At 25.5% G+C, this 23732-nt stretch overlaps 1 protein-coding gene across 2 annotated transcripts in view; it reads right to left on the bottom strand.

Annotated features, from left to right (window-relative positions):
• LOC122511517 (prolyl 4-hydroxylase subunit alpha-1) overlaps positions 1-23732 on the bottom strand; it is a 379541-nt gene that overhangs the window by 104885 nt on the left and 250924 nt on the right. For both annotated transcript variants that reach the window (XM_043626826.1, XM_043626816.1), the window contains one exon: positions 17843-18060. In XM_043626826.1, the coding sequence (XP_043482761.1) occupies positions 17843-18024 (182 nt within the window). In that variant the 5' untranslated portion in view covers positions 18025-18060. The remainder of the gene's footprint in view (positions 1-17842; positions 18061-23732) is intronic.

Genomic DNA, 23732 nt, shown 5'->3' with positions numbered 1-23732 from the left:
TAACTATAATTTCAAAAGAATGTGAATTATTACAATTGTTTAAATTTAAGTTCTTTAAAATTTCTAATGAAATTCAATTAATTTTGAAATATTTAAGTAAGTAAAATTATTCATTCAATAATTTATGAGTCATAATTTTATGACAGTTCTTGAAATATTAAGTTATTTAAAAAGAAATTGTATTGTCAGAAATAGAGAAAATTAAAGGTTTTGTATTAGAATTCGTAGTAATTTCATAGTTTATGAGACAAACAAAAAAACACCAAAATTCAGAGTTTTCTTATGAATTTTAAAAATTCAATTTTTTCCTGTACTTTTACTAAAAATCCCTAACTTTTCCCTGATTTCCCTGACCAATTCTACTTTCCCTTACTTTTCCCTCAATTTCCTGACTTGTGGCAACCCTGTTAAACTTTTAGTGGTAATTAAACATTGAACTTATTTATATTTTTCAATTCAGTCCGATTTTTGAACAAGAGTGATTTATTTTCTATTTTTAAAAAATGAAATTCCATCTTTTTTTTATATAAAATACAAACATTTCTCCTTTAGCGTCGTTTGCCTGTTTGACTTTATTTTATAAAGTTTTATATTTCTTCTAAAACGATGGAGAAATCGATGCAGAATTGGAAGTTGAATGAAAGCGAATATGATGCTGAATATCAGCATGTCACGAAGTGAAATAAATAAACAACTTAAATAACTTATGTTTTTTTTTTATTGATTAAAGATCAGACTTTTGTCGTAACAAAAGTCAGTCTATTCGTAGGTATAGTGTTAGGTACAATGCTGTTAGATGGTGGGTGAGCTTGGTATTTAACCCATCAATTGTTACTCAATCCCTTGATTCTAAACCTTATCTTATTTAATATAAATTAGGTTACTTAAATACAGAGTTTCGGCTGTTTTCCTAAAATTACCAAATTGACATAAAAATAAGTAGTTCAAGGGTTTACAAATACAAAAGTTTTACACGTGCGTTACACCCTCTTTGCTAGATATGTTTTACACCTGGAAAACGTTTATTTTGATAATTTCCTGAATCTTATAGGTTTGTCATCTAATTTACTTTCTTCGGACGTACTGGGTGTATATGTTACTAATTGAGGTGATATATCGTTTTTAATTTCGTTTTTTGTACAAAACAAATGGATACAAATTTTTGGGATATTATCTTTTACAATTTTAAAAAATCCACATTTACATAACATAAATACAGTGGTACATATTATAAAAATATATCCTAAATAACTGAGTGTTTCATTAACCGTTTCCTTCCAAGATTTAGTCCTTCTTTCCAAATTTATATTATTGATTGTATTTTCTATTTCATTTAATGTTTTTCCTAAACTAGTTATTTGATTTGAATCTACTTGGTTTTGTAACGGTATTATTCGGTCTTTTAACATATTTAACTCGTTCTCAGAATAGGGAATAGTTATATTTTTGAAATATTTTTTATATTTTACTATTATATTACTTTTCTTTAATTTTATTATTGAATCATCGAGGCTTAAGATGCAATTTTCTTGGGTTGTAATTAATGTTGGGGAGCTAATTGATTTTTCACTATTCTGAGAATTACATAAAATTTGTAAATTCATCGGAGATTGTGGTATAAAGATATATCCTTGTTTGTCCTTTAATTGAATAAAAACATATTTATCAATTTTCAACACACTCATTTCACAAGTTTTAATATCAATAGATTTTGTTTTTGATTTAATGATTTGTGTTTCGCATGTTTGTACGTCCGATAAAATATATGTAGGATGATTTCTCGAACAAATAAAACTTTTATCAGCTTTTTTACATTTTTCTATTTCGTTTTCGGATATAGGAACATAAAAGGTTTTAATGGAATTTATTAGGATATATTGTTCTCTAGGAACTGGAATAATAAAGTGATCTCCAATCTTTTGAGGAATAGGGATTAAATGTTGGATATAATAATCATCGGACTCTAATATAGGAACTTTAATCGAGTAGATTAAGGTTTGACTATGAATAACAATACTTATTTCAGACATATCTATAATATGTTGAAACATATTTTTATTTAATGGTATACTGAATTTGGTGTTATATTTATTTTCAAATTCTATTAATGCTTCTATTAGTAATGATGGTGTTAAAATTTGTGGATGCACTATACCGTGCTTTCCATCATTAATAGAATTTATCAACAAACCAACATCTTGACTTAATTCGTCAATAAGCATCGCTACTATAGTAATTTGATTAGAGAATATTATATTTTTTGTGTTATTATTTACTCCTTCTGTTAAACGATTAAATTTCTCTATATTTTCTTTACTATGTCTTAATAAGATCTCGGGATTGTAGGATGATTCTAGAATGCTTTTTATAACTTTAGTTTGGTTTTTTATAGCGCTCGCGAGTTTTGCATTGTTGTCGTATAATTTATCTAATTCTGAATTGACATATGATAGATCATTTTCGTCTAATGATCCAAATAATGTTTTTGATACAGTTCCGACGAAATTAAAGAGACCGCGTTTGTTTCTATTGACTTTTCCTATTATTTCATTAAACAGTATTATTTGATCGTTTAATCTTTCCAATCTAGCTTTAAGTAATTTTAATTCGAAGTGTTCTGTGCATCTTAAACATATGTTGTATGTAGCGGTGTATATTTTCTCAATTTCTTGATAACGAGTGTCTATGTTGTCGGTTTGTATAGCAAAGAATAGATGCCAAACTTCGTGGTAAAGTTGGGCTTTTCCTAAATTTTCTGCGAAAATTGTTGTATCCGCTAGCGGTGTAAATGTAATGGTCGTTATGTTAGGGATGATGGTGAGAAGTATCAGTAGGATTTTATTTATAAAATCCATTTTCTGTAAATGGAAAAATATATTTTTTTTTATATAATGTATGTATTTTCACCTTCTCTTTTTTTTTTTTTTTTTTTTTTTTTTTTTTTTTTTTTTTTTTTTTATTTATTGATAATATGGCTTTAAGCGGTTAGCGTGTGTTAGATATGTTTTGTTGTTGATTTGTATTCTATAATTTGCGTTGTGTAGAGCTTCTAATATGACTGCGGGTCCGAACCATTCTTGTTCTAACTTTCCTTTCCTAATATTGTCATTATGTATAAGCACTAAATCTCCGGGTACATATATTTCTTGTGGAATTACTATTCTTGAATCTTGTATTCTTTTATGTTTTTCTTTTGATTTTAAAATGTTATCTCTAGCTGTTTGAATGTATTTTTCGTGTCTTTTTTTCCATAGATTTATTAGATCTTCTTGATGTAAAGAAGGGGTTGTAGCCAGTGCAGATGGTAAGTTTGCTTTTCTTCCGAAAGTTAGTTCAAACGGTGTGAAGCCTGTGGTTTCATGTTGAGTTGTGTTATAGGCCATACAAATGATTTTTAAATTTAAATCCCAATTGGTGCAATTGTCTGCTATGCTTGTTTTAAGCAGGTCTTTAACTACTGCATGAGCTCTTTCTAGACTACCGTTACTTTGAGGGTGAAATGTTGTAGTTTTAATATGTTTGATTCGGAATAATCGTTCAAACTTATCGACTAAATCAGAAATAAAATTTCGTCCTTGATCTGTAAGAATGTGTTTTGGTGAAGAGAATATGTAGATATAATGATCTAGTAGTTCAGTAAGAATAGATTCGCTTGTTGTAGTTTTCAAAGGAATTAATAACAAATATTTTGTTAAAACATCTTGAATTGATAAGATATATTCGTTACCTTCTTGTGTAACTGGTAACGGTCCAAATATATCCATAGCTATTTTGTCGTTTGGCTCTAAGGGTGTGTCTGGGATTATTGCTGGTTCTCTTCTTCTGATTCTGGTCAATTTTTGTTCTTGACAAGTTTTACATCTTTTTACTGCTTTAATAATATCTTCTTCCATTCCTTTCCATATCCCTTTTTCTCTTGCCTTTATTATTGTTTTATGTTCTCCAAAATGTCCTGTGGAAATATTTCCATGTGCTTCTTGAATAATTGCATCCCTTTCTTCTATTGTTAATTCTCTTGTCATACTAATACAAACATTTGTTTTTAACTCTTCTTCTGTGATGTTCATTCTTTGTCGAAGAAAATTAATTATTGTTTTTATTTCTTGTTGTTCTAAAGTTGAGAATAGAGGATCGCATATGTGAAATCTTAATGTTTTAAATCCTTTATTTAATTGTTGTGTGATACATAATTGTAATTTATTTATCCAATTTGACAAATGGTATTGTTCTAAACAGATAAAATTCCTTTTTGGTTCAATTAGTGGAATATCTTTGTAAATTTCTGTCCAAAGTTTTCCATTCGCATTTGGTTTGATTGTGATAATGTCATTTGGAGTAGTCTGTTTCCAGATTTCGTAATCATTTATCAACAATGCATCGTCAGTGGTTGTGTTTAAAAGTTTCTTCAAATTTTCAAGTTTATCTGGATCACCTGTGAATTCTTGATCTAATATTTGATCTATTTCTTGTGTTGTCAGATGTAATCTAGATAGTGCGTCTGCTGCTTGATTCTCTTTACCTTTTTTATATTCGATGACATATTCGTATTCCTCTAATTTAAGTCGCCAACGTAATAGTCTTGATGATGGATCTTTAACATTAAATAGCCATTTTAATGCTTGGTGGTCTGTTTGAATAATGAATTTTTTTCCTAGTAGATATTGCCGTAATCTTTTTACTCCCCAAACAATTGCTAATAATTCTTTTTCTGTAGTGCTGTAATTCGTTTCCGCTTTATTTAATGTTCTAGAAATATAACAAACGGGATGTCCGTCTTGAGAAAGCACTGCACCAATACCTGTATTACTTGCGTCTGTGGTTAAGGTGAATTCTTTCTCATAATCTGGATATCGTAATACTGGTGATGAACATAAGAGTTTCTTTAATGCATTGAAACTTTCTTCACATTGATTTGTCCAATTGAATGGTTGATCTTTCTTTGTTAATTCTATTAAGGGTTTAGCTACTGTTGAGTAGTTCATGATAAACTTCCTGTAGTATCCTGAGAGACCGAGAAATGATTTAACTTGTTTTTCATTCATTGGTTGTTTAAAGTTTTGAACTGCTTCTATTTTATTTGGGTTTGGTTTGACTCCTTCTGATGTAATTAGATGTCCTAGATATTCTAATTCTGGCCTTAAGAATTCACATTTGTCTGGTTGAAGTTTCAACCCAGTTGCTCTTAATCTGTCGAACAATGTAGTTAAATTTTTATTGTGTTCTTGTAATGTTCTTCCGAATACAACGATATCGTCGAGATAGGCAAAACAAATTTTTCCGATGAGCCCTCTCAATGCTGTATCAATCATTCGTTGAAATGTTGCGGGTGCATTTTTAAGTCCAAATGGCATTCTGTTAAAATGAAAATGTCCATCAGATGTAGAAAAACCTGTATATTTTTTTGACTCTTCTTCCATTGGGATTTGGTGAAATCCAGAACTCAAATCAAGTGCTGAAAAATACTTTGCTTTTCCCAAATGGTCGATAATATCTTCGATTATCGGTAAAGGATATGCATCTAAATCAGTTTTGTCATTAAGTTTTCTGAAATCTATCACCACACGCCATTTCGTTATACCTGATGCGTCTTTCTTTTTTGGTACTATCCACAAAGGTGAATTGTACGGCGTGTTAGAATGAGAGATTATGTTTTTCATTATCATATCATTTACCTGAGTATTTGCTTCATTGCGATGTACTTCTGGTGCGCGATATTGTCGTTCATTTACAGGTATATTGTCCTTTAATATTATTCGATGTGAAGCAAGGTTGGTACAAGGTAAAGGATCTCCTGGAAGTCCAAAAATGTCGTGATACATTGTGATTATTTTCTCTATTCCTTCTTTGTTTTCCATTTCTATGTGATCAAGCCTAACATTCTCCTTTAATAACTTAAGTCGTTTATTAAACTCTTCTATTGTTAATGCATGAATAACTTCTCTTCTATCTGGTAGTGTCTTTATGTGTTTGTATTTGATTTCTTCTTTACGAATTTGCATTGGTTCGTTTGTTGGGTTACATAAAGGTACTTTTATTTCAGAATTGCGAATGCGAAAAATTCCATCAGGTACATAGGGGCAATCTTCTATAATTATATCCCCATGTTTCTTATGTATTTCTATAGTAATTAGTTGAATAGAATTTTCTGGTAAAATAATCGTGTCAGTTTCTAAAGTGTGTGTTATCTTATCTAGAGTGAGACTATTGTTACAAAGATTAAAATTGTAATTTCGTAAAAACGGTAACCCAATTATTCCATCTTCTGGCATTGGAAAATCGTTTGGAACAATTAGAAATACATGTGTTTTTTCTTGAAATGTTAAATTTACTATTTCCGTGGTTGTGTGAGTGTCCTTACCCATTTTAAATGTTTTTATACTACTTTCTTTTTTACAGTTTTCATCAATCAATTGTTCTTTAATTAAATTAACTGATGCTCCACTATCTACTAATAATCTGGCTGGTCGTACTGTTCCTGATAGGTTTCCTCGTATTGAAACGAGTTGTCCTGAGATGGTTGATACTCGGTTTCCTCTATCGTGTTTAGTTCGTCTATGTCTGATTCTGTCTCCGTCTCTGGTGTTTCTAAAGACAGGTGGTTCACTCTTTGAGGTGGTCGGTTTGTGGAAGTTCCCGAAGGAAAATTTTTTTGTTTAGCATAACATTGGTTTTCGTTGTGTCCTAATTTTTTACAAAAGCTACATTGCATTAAAAGTCTTTGTTGTAGTGGGATGTTATGGTTTGGAACCTTTTTATCAAATGATTGATATTTTGATCGGAATTCTGGTTTTGGAACAGGAATCAAATTTTTTTTAAAGTTTGTAGTTGTCGCAGGTTGTGATCTTGCAATTGGTTTGTTTCTTATCTTATTTCTTTCTATTAACCAAACTTCAGATTGAGTAGCTAATTGTTGAGCTTCTCTGATATCTTTAGGATTTTTTGATAATACCTTATCAGAAATGTCTTCCCGTAAATTTAAAATGTATTTTTCTAAAATGGTTTGCTCCTCGTTGTTTATGGATATTTTTCTCTCCAAATTAGTTGGGTATTTTGCTTGTACAGCATACAAAAGTTCGTTTCTCTTTTGATTGAATCTTATGTTGTAATTTTGGGTAGATTCTCCAGATCCTTGGATAACTTGAGCTAATTTTGTTCTATGTGTTTCTAAGGAACCTGTTGCCCCGAAATTAGTTCTTAAAACTTCGAATAATTCTTCGTAAGTTTCGATATTTAGAAATCTAATTGCTTTTTCTGCTTCTCCTTCTATTCTTTCGGATATAATCCAATTTAACAATATTCCTGGATTACTACATTGTTTTTTAATTTTTTTTATTAATGTAATAAATGATTCTACACCTATGTCGTCTTGTCCGTTGAATTTCTTTATTAATTTTACTGCGTCTCTTGCTGGGATTAAATCGAGATGAATTTCTTCCGTTTTGTTTGTACTGTGTAAAGTGTCATCTTTTGTTTGTTTTGTGTCATGTTCAGTCGTATTGGATTCTTCGTCAGATCGGAGTAAATTAAAATTTGCGGCTAAAGAAGAGATTTCTTCTTTTCTTTGATTAACTGCTAACTCTATTCTTTCCATTCTGTCTACAATAGCTTGAAGAGTGTTTTTTATCTCTCCTGTATTTGATTCACTCATTTTTATAAGTGTATAAGTGTATAAGTGTATGAAAAAGTTTATATATTTTATAAAATGTTATATTTTTTATTAAATGACGAGTGTAAATGTCGCGTCACGATAATAAATAATCAATAGCAAAATTTTACAAATAATAAATCCGTAGAATAATTATTGTAATATAAATACATTCATAGAAAAATCTAACGTTTTAATGTTAAAATATTATTTACGTGATTTTTGTAAACGTTGAAAAGATGATCCTTGAGATGTATGACTGCTAATGATGAGCAAGACCTTTGAGTTGGATGATGTTCCTGGATGATCCGTAGAAGTCCGGGTAACAGCAAGGATGTTCCAACTTATGTTCCTGGCAGTTGATGATGTCACGCCTTTTCGAGTTTATTCTCGAGGAGTTACTGTCAAACCTACTTAATTCAGCCTGATTACGTATTCTCCTGATTTGTTCTTTTATTCCCAGGATAGAACAACGTATTGTTCAATTGAGAATCCTGGCAGGATCGCCAAATTTTTATGTCACGAAGTGAAATAAATAAACAACTTAAATAACTTATGTTTTTTTTTATTGATTAAAGATCAGACTTTTGTCGTAACAAAAGTCAGTCTATTCGTAGGTATAGTGTTAGGTACAATGCTGTTAGATGGTGGGTGAGCTTGGTATTTAACCCATCAATTGTTACTCAATCCCTTGATTCTAAACCTTATCTTATTTAATATAAATTAGGTTACTTAAATACAGAGTTTCGGCTGTTTTCCTAAAATTACCAAATTGACATAAAAATAAGTAGTTCAAGGGTTTACAAATACAAAAGTTTTACACGTGCGTTACAAGCATATAGTATATATATATATATATATATATATATATATATATATATATATATATATATATATATATATATATATATATATATATATATATGTATGTATAGATGATTCCTATATTCGAAAGAACGTGACTAGATTGTAATGAAGAAATACGAAATAACCACATGAGTAAATGCCTGTACACAGAAATCTGTAAACACCGGTGTGTCGATAAATTTGCGAAAGTATTGCCATACAAAATCGTATACGTGATTTTATGACTCTGATATTTCAAATCAAACCTTTTTTCTTTGATGTGAAAAATTTTTGACTTTCTTTCCATCTCTATTGATATTGTTCACAAATAATTTATTTATTCACAAGTACTTTTACAGGAAATTAATACTACGATTAAGGAAAAACATTTATGGATTTTCTCCCACTAATTTTTTATTCACAAGAACTTTTAACCTCGGAAAATTTAGAATATTTAGAATTTAAATTTAGAATATTTAAATCTGCGTCAAAATTAAATTAAAATTTCATTCAACTGCATATATTCATTAATTAATTATTATTATGGATTTTTGGTATTTTTTTAGATTTTGTGAATTAAAAATTGATGCAGCAGCATCTACAGAGACTAGAGAATGTGGGAATATTTTAATATCAGAGAGGAAATGAAAATTATTTATCGATACATGTCGGTATTTGAGTATTTGAAACGTGATATTTACTATTTAATAAATATGCTTCCGTGTGGAAAATTTCCCAACACAATCTTGGCCCAAATTTGGCTTTCCAGAGTTTTAAAAATGAAGAAATAAAATAATTTAGTTCATTTAATTATTATTTCAATAATAATTGGATTTTCTGTTATAAAGTAATAAAAAATTTCAGAATTATTAATATTAATTTGGAATTAATTTGAAATTATTAATATTAACACATAATATATTAATATTAATATTTAAATAATATCTTGTGAAATTTTCCCAAAGGCCAATCTGAATCAGATCTGAGTTTCCACTTAAAAAAAAATAAAAACTTCAGTTTATTCTAATTATAAATAATTCAATTCCTGAGAAATTTTTATTATTCATGAAATGAATTGAATTCTTAAAAAGATTTTTACAAACAATTTTTTAAATAATTGAATTCTGTTTGGAAATTTTATGAAAATAGTAAATATTGAAAATTCTTGAATTGCGAAAAGTTTTTAAAAATAATTAAATTTTACAAAAAATTCTATTCAAATTTTTAACAATAATTGAACGTCTGCGGGTATTTTATTAAATTTTTTTGAAAATAATTGAATTCTTGCAAACGAATATTTAGAATTTTTTAAAATAATTGCATTTTTAATAGGAAATTTATTAATTTTAAAAATAATTGAATTCTTGTGATGAATATTGTTATCTATGAAAATAATTGAATTTTGCAAAGATTTTTATTAAAATGCGTCAAAAATAATTGAATTTTCGGAAATGATTTTGTTATTTATTGATAAAATTGAATTCCTTCGAAGAATTATTTATTATAATTGAATTTTTGGAATAATTTTATTATTTCTAAAAGGATAATTGAATTATAAAAAAAAATTTAATTAAAAGTGTATTTAAAATAATTGAATTCTTTCGAACAATTTTATTAAAATATTTGAAAATAATTGAATTCCTGTGAAAAATTCTAATATTTTTGTAAATAATTGAATTCTTTCAGAGAAATAAAAAAAAAAACATTTTTTTTAAATAATTGATTTTTTCGAGGAATTGAAATTAAATTTTTAAGAATAATTACATTTTTTGATCAATTCCAGTAAAATTGTATTAAAAATAATTGAAATCCTGCGATGAAGTTTATTATTTATGAAAATAATTGAATAGTTGCAAAGAATTTTATTAAAATTTTTAAAAATAATTGAAATCCTTAGAAGAATTTTATATTATTTATGAAAATAATTGAATTATTGCGAAGCATTTTATTAAAATGTTTAAATAGAATTGAATTTCTGTGAAAAATGTTGAAAAAATGGAATTCTTTATATAAAAACTTTATAAATATATTGTTTTAAATAATTAATTTTTTCGAAATATAATAATTATTACGAAAATTTTATTTTAAATAATTAAATTCTTGTGGAAAACTTTATTTGTAAAAAGAATTGAATTTTTCGATTAATTAATTTAAAATAGTATTACAAATAATTGAAATTCTTCGATGAATTATGAAAATAATTGAATTCTTGCTTAGAATTTTAACAAAAATGAAAAATTTTATTATATTAGTGAAAGTAATTGAATTATTGTTCAAAATTGTGTAAAGATTTTGTTAAATAATTGATTTTTTCGAAATTTCTTTGAATATGCTATTATAAATTAATTGAATTCTTGTGGGGATTTTATTATTTATGAAAATAATTTATAATAATAATTTTGGATGAATTTTATTCATAGATATTATATATTGAAAATAATTGAGTTTCGAATATTTTTTGGAAATAATTGAATCTTTTTTAAGAATTTGATTTCAATTTTTGAGAATAGTTTTTTGATTTCTAATATTAGCGAATTTAAAGTAATGGAAATTCTAAAAAAACAAAAATAGTAGCTTTTAGTGGCTGAAATCTAAAAAGAGTACCCAAATAGTAGCGTAACGTAAAAAAAGTAGTAAATAGTAGGTTTTAGTAGATGAGTGCGATGCCTGTTTATTATAAAAATATTTAAAAAATGTGTTCTATGAATAAATAAATAATATAAAATCTATTTTTAGTTTTATAATTACGAAACTTCCGTTTCATTTATATTTGATCAAAAGAATTGATAACAGTTCTGAAAATTGTACCGTCAACAGTAATTATATAATTAATAGAAAATATCAACTAATGTTTTGATTGAAGGTAAATTAAATTTCACTATATTTGCTTTAAACACGCGTTCAATCAACGGTAATGAAGATTAAATTTATTTCATTTTGTAAATAATATAGTTTGTGTAAAGAAGATTTGTAGAATTATAATTACAGTATTATTTACCACATCGATTGAAAAGATGTTGTAAATTGTGTACGACACGTACATTTTATTATTCGAGAGATAATCTTCATTTCGTTTCTGCTTTAATATTTATTTTTTACGCGAATTCTAGTAAAATTGCCTTCGATATGAAATGTGTGTCGGATTTATCAGATTTAGATTTTATTTGCAGTTGTATCATTTATTTTTAAATTCTACATTATATACTATTTCCATTGAATGAATATTGCCGTATTTTTTTAAATATTCCTTTTTTTGTGTAGCGATATTCGTGATTTTATTACATTGTTTAGAAAAAAATAAATTTGATTTAAAAATGAGATTTTTGGTATATATTTCTGTATGGATTGATTTTAGATCAAAATTTCGACTATAACAAGGTAGGTAAAGCAAGGTCGTACAACACGAAATCTTAACGTTTTCTCAGAATGGGAAAGAGAGAAGCAGTAGCAAAAGAGTCTGGGCATTTTGCCAAATCGCACCTCTGGGAAAGAGAAAAACGCCAGGAAGCGTTGGAAAATGGTGGCAAAAGCAAAAGACTAAAAACCAAGGGTGAGTACTCGAGCTTTCTTCCAAGATCGTTTATAAGCTTTCCTTAACGAGTAAATAAAATAAACACACATCAAATGTATTTCTTTAGTGGGCAAAGAGAGATTTTCACGTCAAAAACCTTAAATATCTGACCTTTCGACCTCATTTAGGGTTGCCACAAAAATATACTTTTCTTTTTCCCTGACTTTTCCCTCATTTACAGACAAAATTTTCACTTTTGCCCTGAAGCTAAAGAATATTCTGATTCACTCTAAAAACTGTTGGATGCTTAAAAAAATGTTCTGTTACATTTATTTACGAATTTCATTAATTGTAAAATTATTCGAAAACATCAACAACTTTATTTTTAAATAACTATTTAATCATTATTATTTTTCCATCGAAATTAAAACTTTCGAAAATTTCAAATTCAAACCTTTTTGAAATTCAACAACTTATAAGAAAATTATTATAAAACACGCAGATATTTCAATTCACGTCATAATGCTTTTAATATTCAATTATTATCTAAAATTTTAACTAAAAATCATATTTGAATCAATTTTTATTAGAAAATTCTACGAAAATTTAATTATTTAAATACAAAAATAAATAATTTATTGAATAATTTAATGTTTGTTAAAACTGAATTCTCATAAAGAATTTTATCAAGAAATTTTTAAATAATTGAATTCTTTTGACAAATTTTAATAAAATTTTTAGAAATAACTAAATTTTTCGAGGAATTCGATTAAGATTGTATTAAAAATAATTGAAAATCTGCTATGAATTTTATTATTATTATTATTATTATTATTAGTTTATTTACTCTCCCTACAATAGGTAGGGTTCGAGACTCCCAAGTACATACATAATAATCTTAACCTATATTTACAAAAATCCTTACAACTAAACATTCTCTACATACAACTTAACCTAAAACACAACTCTCTCCACGCTCTCAACCTTACGCTCTTAACCTATCGCCAGTGCCGGGCTTCCGTTTCCAGTTCCTTCTATGCCCATGCTGGCTTCAATCCAATTCGCCCACTTTTTTTCAAAAACCTGCTTTCTCACCTCTCTTACACACTCCAGTCATCCACTTTTATCCATCCATCCATCCAAGCAAAATCTTCTCACCTCATTCACAGCCTATCCCTGTCTATCACACTTTACACACTTCCATCACTCCACCCATATCCTCCCCCACAACATACTTTACCCCATCCACCCAAACACACTTCTTACCCATTCTTACCTGTTTCCCAATCACTCTCTCCGTCCACGCTCTTTCTCTCAATAACCATATCCTTCTTCTCTCTCTCCAACTTCTATCCTCATCTATTCTTATTACACTTCCTTTCAGTCTTCCTTTCGCCCTCATCACCTCCATTTTCTCTTCCTCACTACCTAACTCCACCAACCATAACTTTGGCAAACCATATTCACCCCTTCCTAACGCTTGTACCATTTTCACCGAGACATTAACCCCCACCCAAGCCAACACTTTTTCCACTGCCCTTTTACCCTCCAACACACCTACATTCATACCTCTGATCACTACATTCTTTTTTCTTTTCTCCTTTTCAACTACATCCACTCGCCTTGTCAAATCCGCCATTTTCCACTTCAACCTGTCATGTTCACTTCCCTCAACTTTCTCTGTCCCCTCATTCACTTCCTTTATAAATTTTTCTAATCCATTCATTCTTCTTCACATGCTTTCCTTATCCTTTTTCCACTTACTATTCTATTCATTCCACATTTCCTGCAATTTCTCCAACCTCTCTTCAATTTCCACTATCTCTTTGTCCCTTGATTCCCCATCCTCACATATATCCATCAAATTTTCCTTCACTCTCTCAGCTCCTTCATCCATCGCGTCCTTCATCATCCATACTAATTCCAACAAATCCATGCAATCCTCACACGTCATCTTTTTTCCATTCTTTCCTATTCCCCTTTCAAATACCCGCGCCTTTTTCTTATTCTCGCTAACACTACTTGAGTCAAACTCAGACATTCCAGAAATCTACCTTATCACTCAAATGCTCAAAATTTTTCCACTGTCTCTCTCTCCTCTCTCTCACTTCAAGCAACCTAACCTCACAAAACACACTTCTCTTTTTTACCTTTTTTATCACTTATACATTCACTACTCTATACAAACATACCTTTCCTTTATACTACCGCAAATTACACTACACACTCAGCACTCTACACTACCCACCCTATTTTAAAACCTTTATATTTCTCAAAAAACTCTTAACTCTTTCCAAACGCGTGTACACCGAAACGGTACCGGAAACGGAAGCCTCTATGAATTTTATTATTTATGAAAATAATTGAATTATGGCACAGAATTTTATTAAAAATTTTGAAATAATTGATTTTTTTCGAAACAATTGATGCCAATACTTTTTAAAATAATTGAATTCCTATGAAGTTTTTATTATTTATGAAAATAACTAAATGTTTGCATTAAATTTTATGAAAACTTTTTTTAAAGAATTGAATTCTTTTAAGGAAATTTAAATAAAATAGTAGATATTACAAATAATTGAACTGAGAAAAATTTTTTTAAAAAAATTAAAATTTTGCTAAGAATTTTATTAATCTTTTTGGAAATAATTGAAACTTTTCCAAGAATTTTGTTACAATTTTTGAAAAAATTTGAAATTTTGTCAAGAATTTGATTAAAATTCTTGAAAATAATTAAATTTCTGAGAATAATTGAATTTCTGAAAATAATTTTATTACTTTTGAAAATATTTGAATAACTGTAAAGATTTTTATTATTTTTGAAGATAATTGAATTCCTGTAATAAATATGATTATTTATAAAAATAATTGAATTTTGCAAAAAATTTTATTAAAATTCTCGAAAAATATTCAATTTTTCAAAGAATTTTATTAAAAATCTTGAAAAAATTTATTTTTAAAATTCTTGAAAATAATTGAATTTCTGAAAACAATTTTGATATTTAATCAGGGTTGCTACAATTTTTCTCGAATGAAATTCCCTGACTTTTCCAGGTTTTCCAGGTCTCAAACAATATTTTTCCATACACATTATAAGTGTGATTTATATAAAAAGTAATTAATTAAAAAGCAAAATTTATGCAAACATAGCATATTTTATTGTTATATTAATCACTTCTAGAAAAATAACTCAGTTTTAAACATTTTTTCATTCGCGAAAATAAAATATTTCAAAATTTTATGGTTTTCAGGGTGTTTATTATTTAAATCTACAAATGGCTTTAAAAATTTTTTTTATTTTTTATAAATAATTAAATTCTTTTGACGAATTTCTTGAAATTTTTGAGAATAATGTTTTTTTAATAATTTTTAATTAGAAATTTGGAAAATAATTAAGTTAGACAAAGAATTTTTTTAACTTTTTTAAAAATAATCTTGTCTGTTTATAATTATAATTGAAAATTTTATTTTTTAATTTTATTAAAATTATATTGATAATAATTGATTTTCTGCAAGGAATTTGACTATATTTTTTATGAAAGTAATTAAATCCTTCCAAAGAATGCTATTATTTATGAATATAATTTTATTCTTGCGAAGAATTTTATTAAAATTTTTGACAATACTAAGCAGTACCTAATAATTAATTGTTTATTTAATAAGTAAATAAATAAAAATAATTAATTAGTAAATAAATAAATTAATTAAAAGAAATTAAATTATTTTCAATAAATAAAATTAAACGTAAAGAAATTTCAATTAATTCAAAAATTTTGAATTTTTTGTTTATAAAAATTCAAATATCTTGAAACAATAGAATTAAAAAATTTAAAAAATCTTATTTTTCAAAATTTTCAAAAAAACTTTGCAAAAATCCAATTTTATTAAAAAATTTTAAGCGTGTGTTTATTTAAAATTACCCAATAAAAATTTAAATTATTAATTTTGAAATTAAATAACATGAATACATTAGAATGCGACTCTTTATAAAATTCAATTATTTATCAATTATTAAATTAAAATACTTTGAAAATTCTATTTGTTAAAAAGTTTCTAATGAAATTCTTTAACAAATTTAATTATTTTCAGTTGAATTTCACAAAATTTCTATTGATTCCATAATTTTTTAAAATTTATTTACATACTTTATTTAAATCAGTGACTGATTTTTTATTATCAAATAAATTATTTTTACATAATTTTAACAGAAAATTATTTTCCAGGTGTTTTCTCATTTTTCCCTGACTATTCCCTGACTTTTCCATACAAAATAAAATTCCCTGACATTTCCAGGTTTTCCAGGTTTCCAGACATTGTAGCGTCAAGATTACATTTATCCCATTTTAAAAAAATTCCTAAAAATAATTGAATTTCTAGGAAGATTTTTATTACTTATTTGAAGAGAAATGAATTCCTGTAATGATTATTGTTATTTATGAAAATAATTGAATTTTGCAAAGAATTTTTTTTAAATTCTTGAAAATAATTGAATTTTGGAAAGGATTTTTGACATTTATTGAAATAATTGAAATCTTGATGAGATTTTTTTAAAAATTTTGAAAGTAATTGAAATTTTGACAAGAATTTTGTTAAAATTTCTTAAAATAATTGAATTTCTTTCAAGAATTTTGATATTTATCAAGAAAATTGAAATCTTGACGAGATTTAAAAAAAAATTTTAATTTAATTGAATTTCTGTGAAGAATTTCATTACTTTTGGAAATAATTGAAATTCTACAAAGATTTTTATTACTTTCGAAAGTAATTGAATTTTTGCGATGAATCTTGATATTTATAAAAAAAATTGGAATTTTTGCCGAGAATTTTATTAAAATTTTTGAAATTAATTGAATTTCTGAAATCATTTAAGTAAAATTATTCATTAAATATTTTCAATAAGTAATTATTTTATGATAATTGTAAAAATTAAGTTTATTTAAAAAGAAAATATTGTCAGAAAAAGAGAAATTTGAAGGTTTTGTATTAGAATTCGTGGTAATTTCATAGTTTATGAGGCATATTAAAAAGTCACTAATATTCAAAATTTTCTTATGAATTTTAAAAATTCCATTTTTTTCAGTACTTTTAATAAAAATTCCTGACTTTACCTTGATTTCCCTAACCAATTTTACTTTCCCTGATTTTTGCCTGAATACCCTGATTTTTCTAACCTGTGGGAACCCTGTTATTATGTGTTAGAAAAAACTGTTGCAATTCCCAGAAAATTTTCTTTTTCATTTATAATTAGTTTAGATATGCACTTAAACATTATTTATAGACATACTATTTAAATGTATTAAAAAAATCTTAGGAAATATGTTTTTTTTAAAAAATATTTAATTACTATAATTCTATTCATAAATAATGATGCAGTAATAAAAAGTAGAGTGTGAGAACTGCGATAATTTTTAAAGCCTCCTTAAAGAAACTGTAAACTCTTTTCATTTCTCATTTGAAAAGAGTTTTTACCTCAATGAGGAAAAAAGAATAAGAAATTCAAAAGTTTAAAAAAAGCTTCCACTCAATTTACAAAAACTCCTATTTGTAATTTTTGTGCGTTTAACTTAAAACTTCTTTTACCGTAAAAGTTGAGTGGTAACTTCCCTTGAATCAGAGTCAATGGGAAGCTCATAAAAATAAAAGTTTTTCAACTCTAAATGACCCTCTTGGATCGAAGGTAAGAAACGCTTTTAAAGCTCTCCTTTCTCTTTTATTGTTGGTAAGTTATACCGTGTGTAAGTGAAGAAGGTCAGGAATGCATTTCGACCAGGAGTGATGAAAGAAAAAGCGCATGATTTTCATGAATAAAGGCGGTAATTTCAGTTATACAAGAGACTCACCTTCGAAGAATCGCCAATCGTTGCTCCTGGGCTTGGATGTAGCCGTGAAGTGTGTCGATCAGAACGGCTTCCGTCTCCAACAGTTCCTCCATATCAGCCAATGCCGTATAAAGTTCGCCACTTCCCATTCTCAAAATGCTCATCATACCAACTCCGATGAGCAACAATGATATTCGAGCCATTCTCCTCACTTGTGGTCAAAACTCCAACTACAAAAACTGAAAGAAAAAATTTATTTATATATGTTAATCTTTGGATGGAAATACTTCAAATAAATTCAATTTTCTTTTATTGTGTAGGTACAAGAAAATCAGAAATTTCAATAGTTAAATATCAATTGACACTAAAAGGAGAAAATACATCCTCGCGTTATTTTAGCATTATTTCAGTTATGTATTAATGATGATTATTTCGCTAAAATGTCTAACAATAAAAAATTATAGAATTACGAATATTAAGTGACGAAAATTTTGAGATTCAATATGGAGATGGTATTCTCCACCTGCGAACCCCAAGGTCACCGGTAGATGGCATTTCAGTTGTCAAAATCAGATTCCACGCCACCTAGTGTGGACCTTGGCCACCTTGGCGTTCTCAAGTGGAAATGAGGAAAAAGTCAGAAATTCTTATTAACAGTATACTGGAAAAAATTAAATGTTTAGAATTTATAAGAAAATTCTCAATTTTTGTGCCTTTTTGTTTGCCTTATAGACTATAAAATTACCACGAATTCTAAAATAAAACCTTCAATTTTTTCTATTTCTGAAAATAATTTATTTTAAATAACTTCATTCTATTAAAGAACTGCCATAAAGTTATTACTTATAAATCCTTTAAAGAAGACTTTTTTTTATTAATTTTAATTTCAATTGTATTGAAATTAGTTTCAATTTTAAAAATAATAACGCAATTCTTTGCAAGAATTCAACTATCTTAATGAATATTAAAATTCTTCTCAGAAATTCAATTATTTTCAGGAATATTAATAAAATTCTTCGCAAAATTTCAATTGCTTTCAAAATTTTTTTTAAAATTCTTATCAAGATTTTAATTATTAAAATAAATGTCAAAAATTATTTTCAAGAATTAAAAAAAAATTCTTTGTAAAATTCAATTATTTTCATAAATAATAATATTCATTACAGGAATTTAATTATCTTCAAAAGTAATAAAAATCTTCACAGTAATTCAATTATTTTCAAAAGTAATGAAATTATTCTCAGAAATTTAATTATTTTCAGGAATTTTAAACAAATTTTTGACAAAATTTCAATTATTTTCAAAAATTGTCATAAAATTCTTTGAAAAATTCAATTATTTCCATAAATATCGATAATCATTACAAGAATTCACTTATCTTCAAAAGTAATGGAATTCTTCTGAGAAATTCAATTATTTTAAAAATTTTTTAAAAATTGTCGTCAAGATTCCAATTATCTTGATAATTATCAAAATTCTTCTCAGAAATCGAATTATTTTTAAGAATTTCAATAAAATTCTTTGCAAAATTCAATTATTTTCATAAATACTAATATTGATCACAGGAATTCAATTATCTTCAAAATTAATAAAATTATTCACAGAAATTCAATTACTTTCAAAAAATCTAAAAAAAATTGTCGTCAACAAATAGTAAAATTCTTCGACAAAATTAAATTATTTTCAAGAATTTTAATAAAATTCTTGGAAAAGTTTCAATTATTTTCAAAAAATTTTAATAAAATTCTTGGCAAAATTTTTCTCAGTTCAATGATTTTTAATATTTACTATTTTAATTAAATTTCCCTAAATAATTCAATTCTTTGAAAAAAGTTTTGATAAAATTCTATGCAAACATTTAGTTATTTTCCTAAATAATAAAAACTTCACAGAAATTCAATTATTTTAAAAAGAAAAATCAATTTTTGAAAATTTTTTAATAAAGTGCTTTGCCATAATTTAATTATTTTCATAAATAATAAAACTCATGTCAGAATTTGAATTATTTTTAATAGAATTTTAATCAAATTTCTCGAGAAATGTAATTATTCTTATAAATTTTAATAAAATTTGTCATAAGAATTCAATTATTTAAAAATTTGTTAATAACATTCTTTATGAGAATTCAATTTTGGGAATCATTCAATTCTTCAATAAATTATTTATTTTTGTATATAAATAATTGAATTTTCGTAGAATTTTCTAATAAAAATTTTTTTAAATATGAATTTACTAAAATTCATCGCAAAATTTAATTATTTTCATAAATACCTTATAGTATTCCTGACAAAAATTCAATTACTTTTAAAAGTAATAAAATTTAATTATTTTCAAAAATATTAAAATTTATAGCAAAATTTCAATTATTTACAAAAATTTTTCTTAATTCAATGATTTTGAATACTCTACTATTTTAATAAAATTTACGAAAAGAATTCAATTATTTTTAAAACAATTTTAATCGAATTCTTCGAAAAATGTAATTATTCTTAAAATTTTTTTTAAAAATTCGTCAAAAGAATTCAATTATTTAAAAATTTGTTGATAAAATTCTTTTATATGTTTTTATATGTTTCATATGTTTTCATAAATAATAAAATTTTTTACAGGGATTTAATTATTTTCATAAATTATAAAAATCATCGCAGAATTTCAATTATTTTTAATGTAATTTTAATCGAATTCCTTGAAATAGGAATAATTATTCCTATAAATTTTATTAAAATTCGTCTAAAGAATTCAATTATTTAAAAATTTGTTGATTACAATTTTTTTTAGAAATAATTGAATTTTGTAAAGGTTTAAAATTTAGAATTTTTCATACTTTTAATTAAAAATTCTAAGGAACTAATTTTTTTCAAAAAGCTTAATCGACATTTTTTAAAATTATTTAAAGTTTTTATTTATTTTTAATTAATTAACTTTCATTATTATCAGTAGATTATTGCAGGCTATTGAATCTCCTTTACTATGAAATGCTCTCTGTGAAAATTTTTTTATAAATACTGACAGTAAATTACTCATCTAATTTTCACCAATCAGCGTTATTTTCACACACAATGGCAAAAATTGCTTCAATGAAAAAATAAAACTTTTCACCTTTTTTTCACAGAAAAACACAAAATGAAATTTTTGTGACAACAATGAATAAAATACTCACGACCATTTCGATTTTTTTTTTGTATTTCTAATCGACTGCCTGCATTCACAGAAAAGATTTTATTAATAAAAAAAAAAAAAACTAAAACTTGTAAAAAAAGTTATAAAAATTAAAGTGATTTTAAAAAATATTCAATATTGCTCAATTATAAAATACGATGAAACTAAGGGATAAAAAATTATTACCAATTCCTCTCTTGGAAGTTGCTAATTAATTGCTACGAATCTTCATGAAAAGATTCATCCTCTTCAGTCAATAATCCACTTAACGGTTTTTAATTAGAAAGACTTTTCGCAATGTCTATGCGAAAACTATAATAATTCCAATATATTTCCTCACATATAAATTACGATAAACATAAAATTAATGAAAATAATTTAAATTACATGCTTCACTATAATGTGTAGAAAATTCACTTTAACACTGTCTTCATTTATTAAACTAATTTATTTTGTTTTCTAATTTGAAAGTTAATTAGATGAAGCCACAATTCAATTTAGTCATCAGATTAAATCCAACTCTAGTCAAACTCAATTTGAGTTGAATAGTTTAAAGTTTAATCGAAAGATCAATGTTAACTAAATGAGAAGGAATCTAATCTTGATTTCAATTATTAAGAAGCCGTGAGATAGAAATCAATGCTTTTGACTTGAGTTTGTCAAGCGTTATTTCCTCTTAATGTGAAGTTCAATGAAAAATGTTGAGGGAAGAAAACTTTTCGTTAAAGTATAGAAAAACTATAGAAAAATTTGATAATATTTTTAAACATTTCGAAAAAATGCGGAAAGTTGAAATCTTTATTAAATTTCAGTTTATTTTCCCTGTTATGCAGTAATTAATTTTATTTGTTATGAATTATTGATGCAAATAGTTATTGCTTTTCTCAATTACGAAACACTTTTCATTAACCAAGCTGGCAAACAGTAATTAATTTATAGAGCATTTCACTTGTGTCTATAATATATTCAAGCTCTTGCCAAAGTGCGGTTGAATCGAGTTTAACTAATCACGGTTAACAAGTACATACCTAAACATTAATGTCGATGTATTGATGGTTACGATTAAACACATGTGTGTGCTTCTGTTGTTGTGCAATACTTGATACAAATATTTAATTTTCTTTTTCCCTGATTTCCAGAAAAAAATGTTGTCTTTCTCCCTGACCCTAAAGAATATTCTTAATCACTCTAAAAATTATTAGATACTCAAAAATATTTTCTATTACATTTATTTATAAATTTCTTTAATTGGAAAATTATTCGAAAACATCAATAAATTCTTTTTTAAATAAATATTAATTCATTATTATTTTTCCATAGGAATGAAGATTTTCAAAAATTTCAAATTCAACCTTTTGAAATTAACAACTTATCAAAATATTAAAACACGAAGATATCGATCACTCCGAGTCGAAGAATTAAAGTAATCGATTTCTTCATGTTTTATAATTATTTAAATTACCATAAAATTTTTGAAAAAAAATTTAATTATTCACAAAAATCCTAATAAAATCCTTCGCAAGAATTCAATTATTTTTACAACATTTTTACAACATTTTTACAACATTTTTACAATTTATAAAAAGAATTAAATTATTTTTAAAAAATGTCATAAAATTCGTTGCAAGAATTCAATTACTTTCATAAATAATAAATCGATTATTCTCATAAAAAATTTTATCAAGAAATTTTTAAATAATTGAATTCTTTGGACGAATTGTAATAAAATTTTTAAAAATAATTACATTTTTCGAGGAATTCGATTATAATTGTGTCAAAAATGATGAAAATCCTGCGACGAGTTTTATGATTAATGAAAATATTTAAATTCCTGAGAACAGTTTTATTATTTATAAAAATAATTGAATTATTGTGTGAATTTGTTTGCGTAGAATTTCATTAAAATTTTTTAAATAATTGAATTTCAGCGAAAAATTTTGTTGTTTATAAAGATAAATGAAATCATGACGAGAATTTTTTAAAAATTTTTATTAAAAATAATTGAATTTCTGAAAAGAATTTTATTTCTCTTGAAAATAATTTTATTCTCGTGATGAATATTGTTATTTATGAAAATAATTGAATTTTGCAAAGAATTTTATTAAAATTTTTGAAAAAAATTAAATTTCTGGAAAGAATTTTGATATTTATCAAGATAATTGATTTCTTTTCTAAAAATTGGGTTAAAATTTTGGAAATAATATTAAATACATATTAAAAAATTCAACTAATTTCAACAGAATTGAAATTAAAATTTTATTAAAAATAAAAATAATTGAAATTCTGCGATGAGTTTTATTATTTATGAAAATAATTGAATTCATGTACCTAAAGAATTTTATTTAGGAAAATTATTTTTAAAAATGTAATAAAAATTCGTTGCAGGAATTCAATTGTAAATAATTGAAAATAATTGAAATTCTGGGAAATTTTTATTATCTATGAAAGTAAATTTTTTGGCGTAGAATTATATAAAAAATTTTTTAAATAATTGAATTTCAGCGGAAAATTTTGTTATTTATAAAAATAATTGAAATCATGATTAGATTTTTTTTTAATTTTTAAAAATAATTGAATTTTTGAACATAATTTTATTACTCTTAAAAATAATTTTATTCTTGTGATTAATATTGTCATTCATGAAAAAGAAAATAATTAAATTTTACTAAAGAATTTTATTAAAATTCTGGAAAACAATTGAATTTTTATGAAGAATTTTTATATTTATCAAGATAATTGATTTCTTTCTAAG

The sequence above is a fragment of the Leptopilina heterotoma genome, unplaced genomic scaffold (genome assembly GCF_015476425.1).
Source record: "Leptopilina heterotoma isolate Lh14 unplaced genomic scaffold, ASM1547642v1 Lhet_121, whole genome shotgun sequence".
NCBI classification, from domain to species: domain Eukaryota; kingdom Metazoa; phylum Arthropoda; class Insecta; order Hymenoptera; family Figitidae; genus Leptopilina; species Leptopilina heterotoma.
The sequence above is the reverse complement of the archived record's forward strand: the minus strand, read 5'-3'. Positions and strand labels throughout refer to the sequence as shown.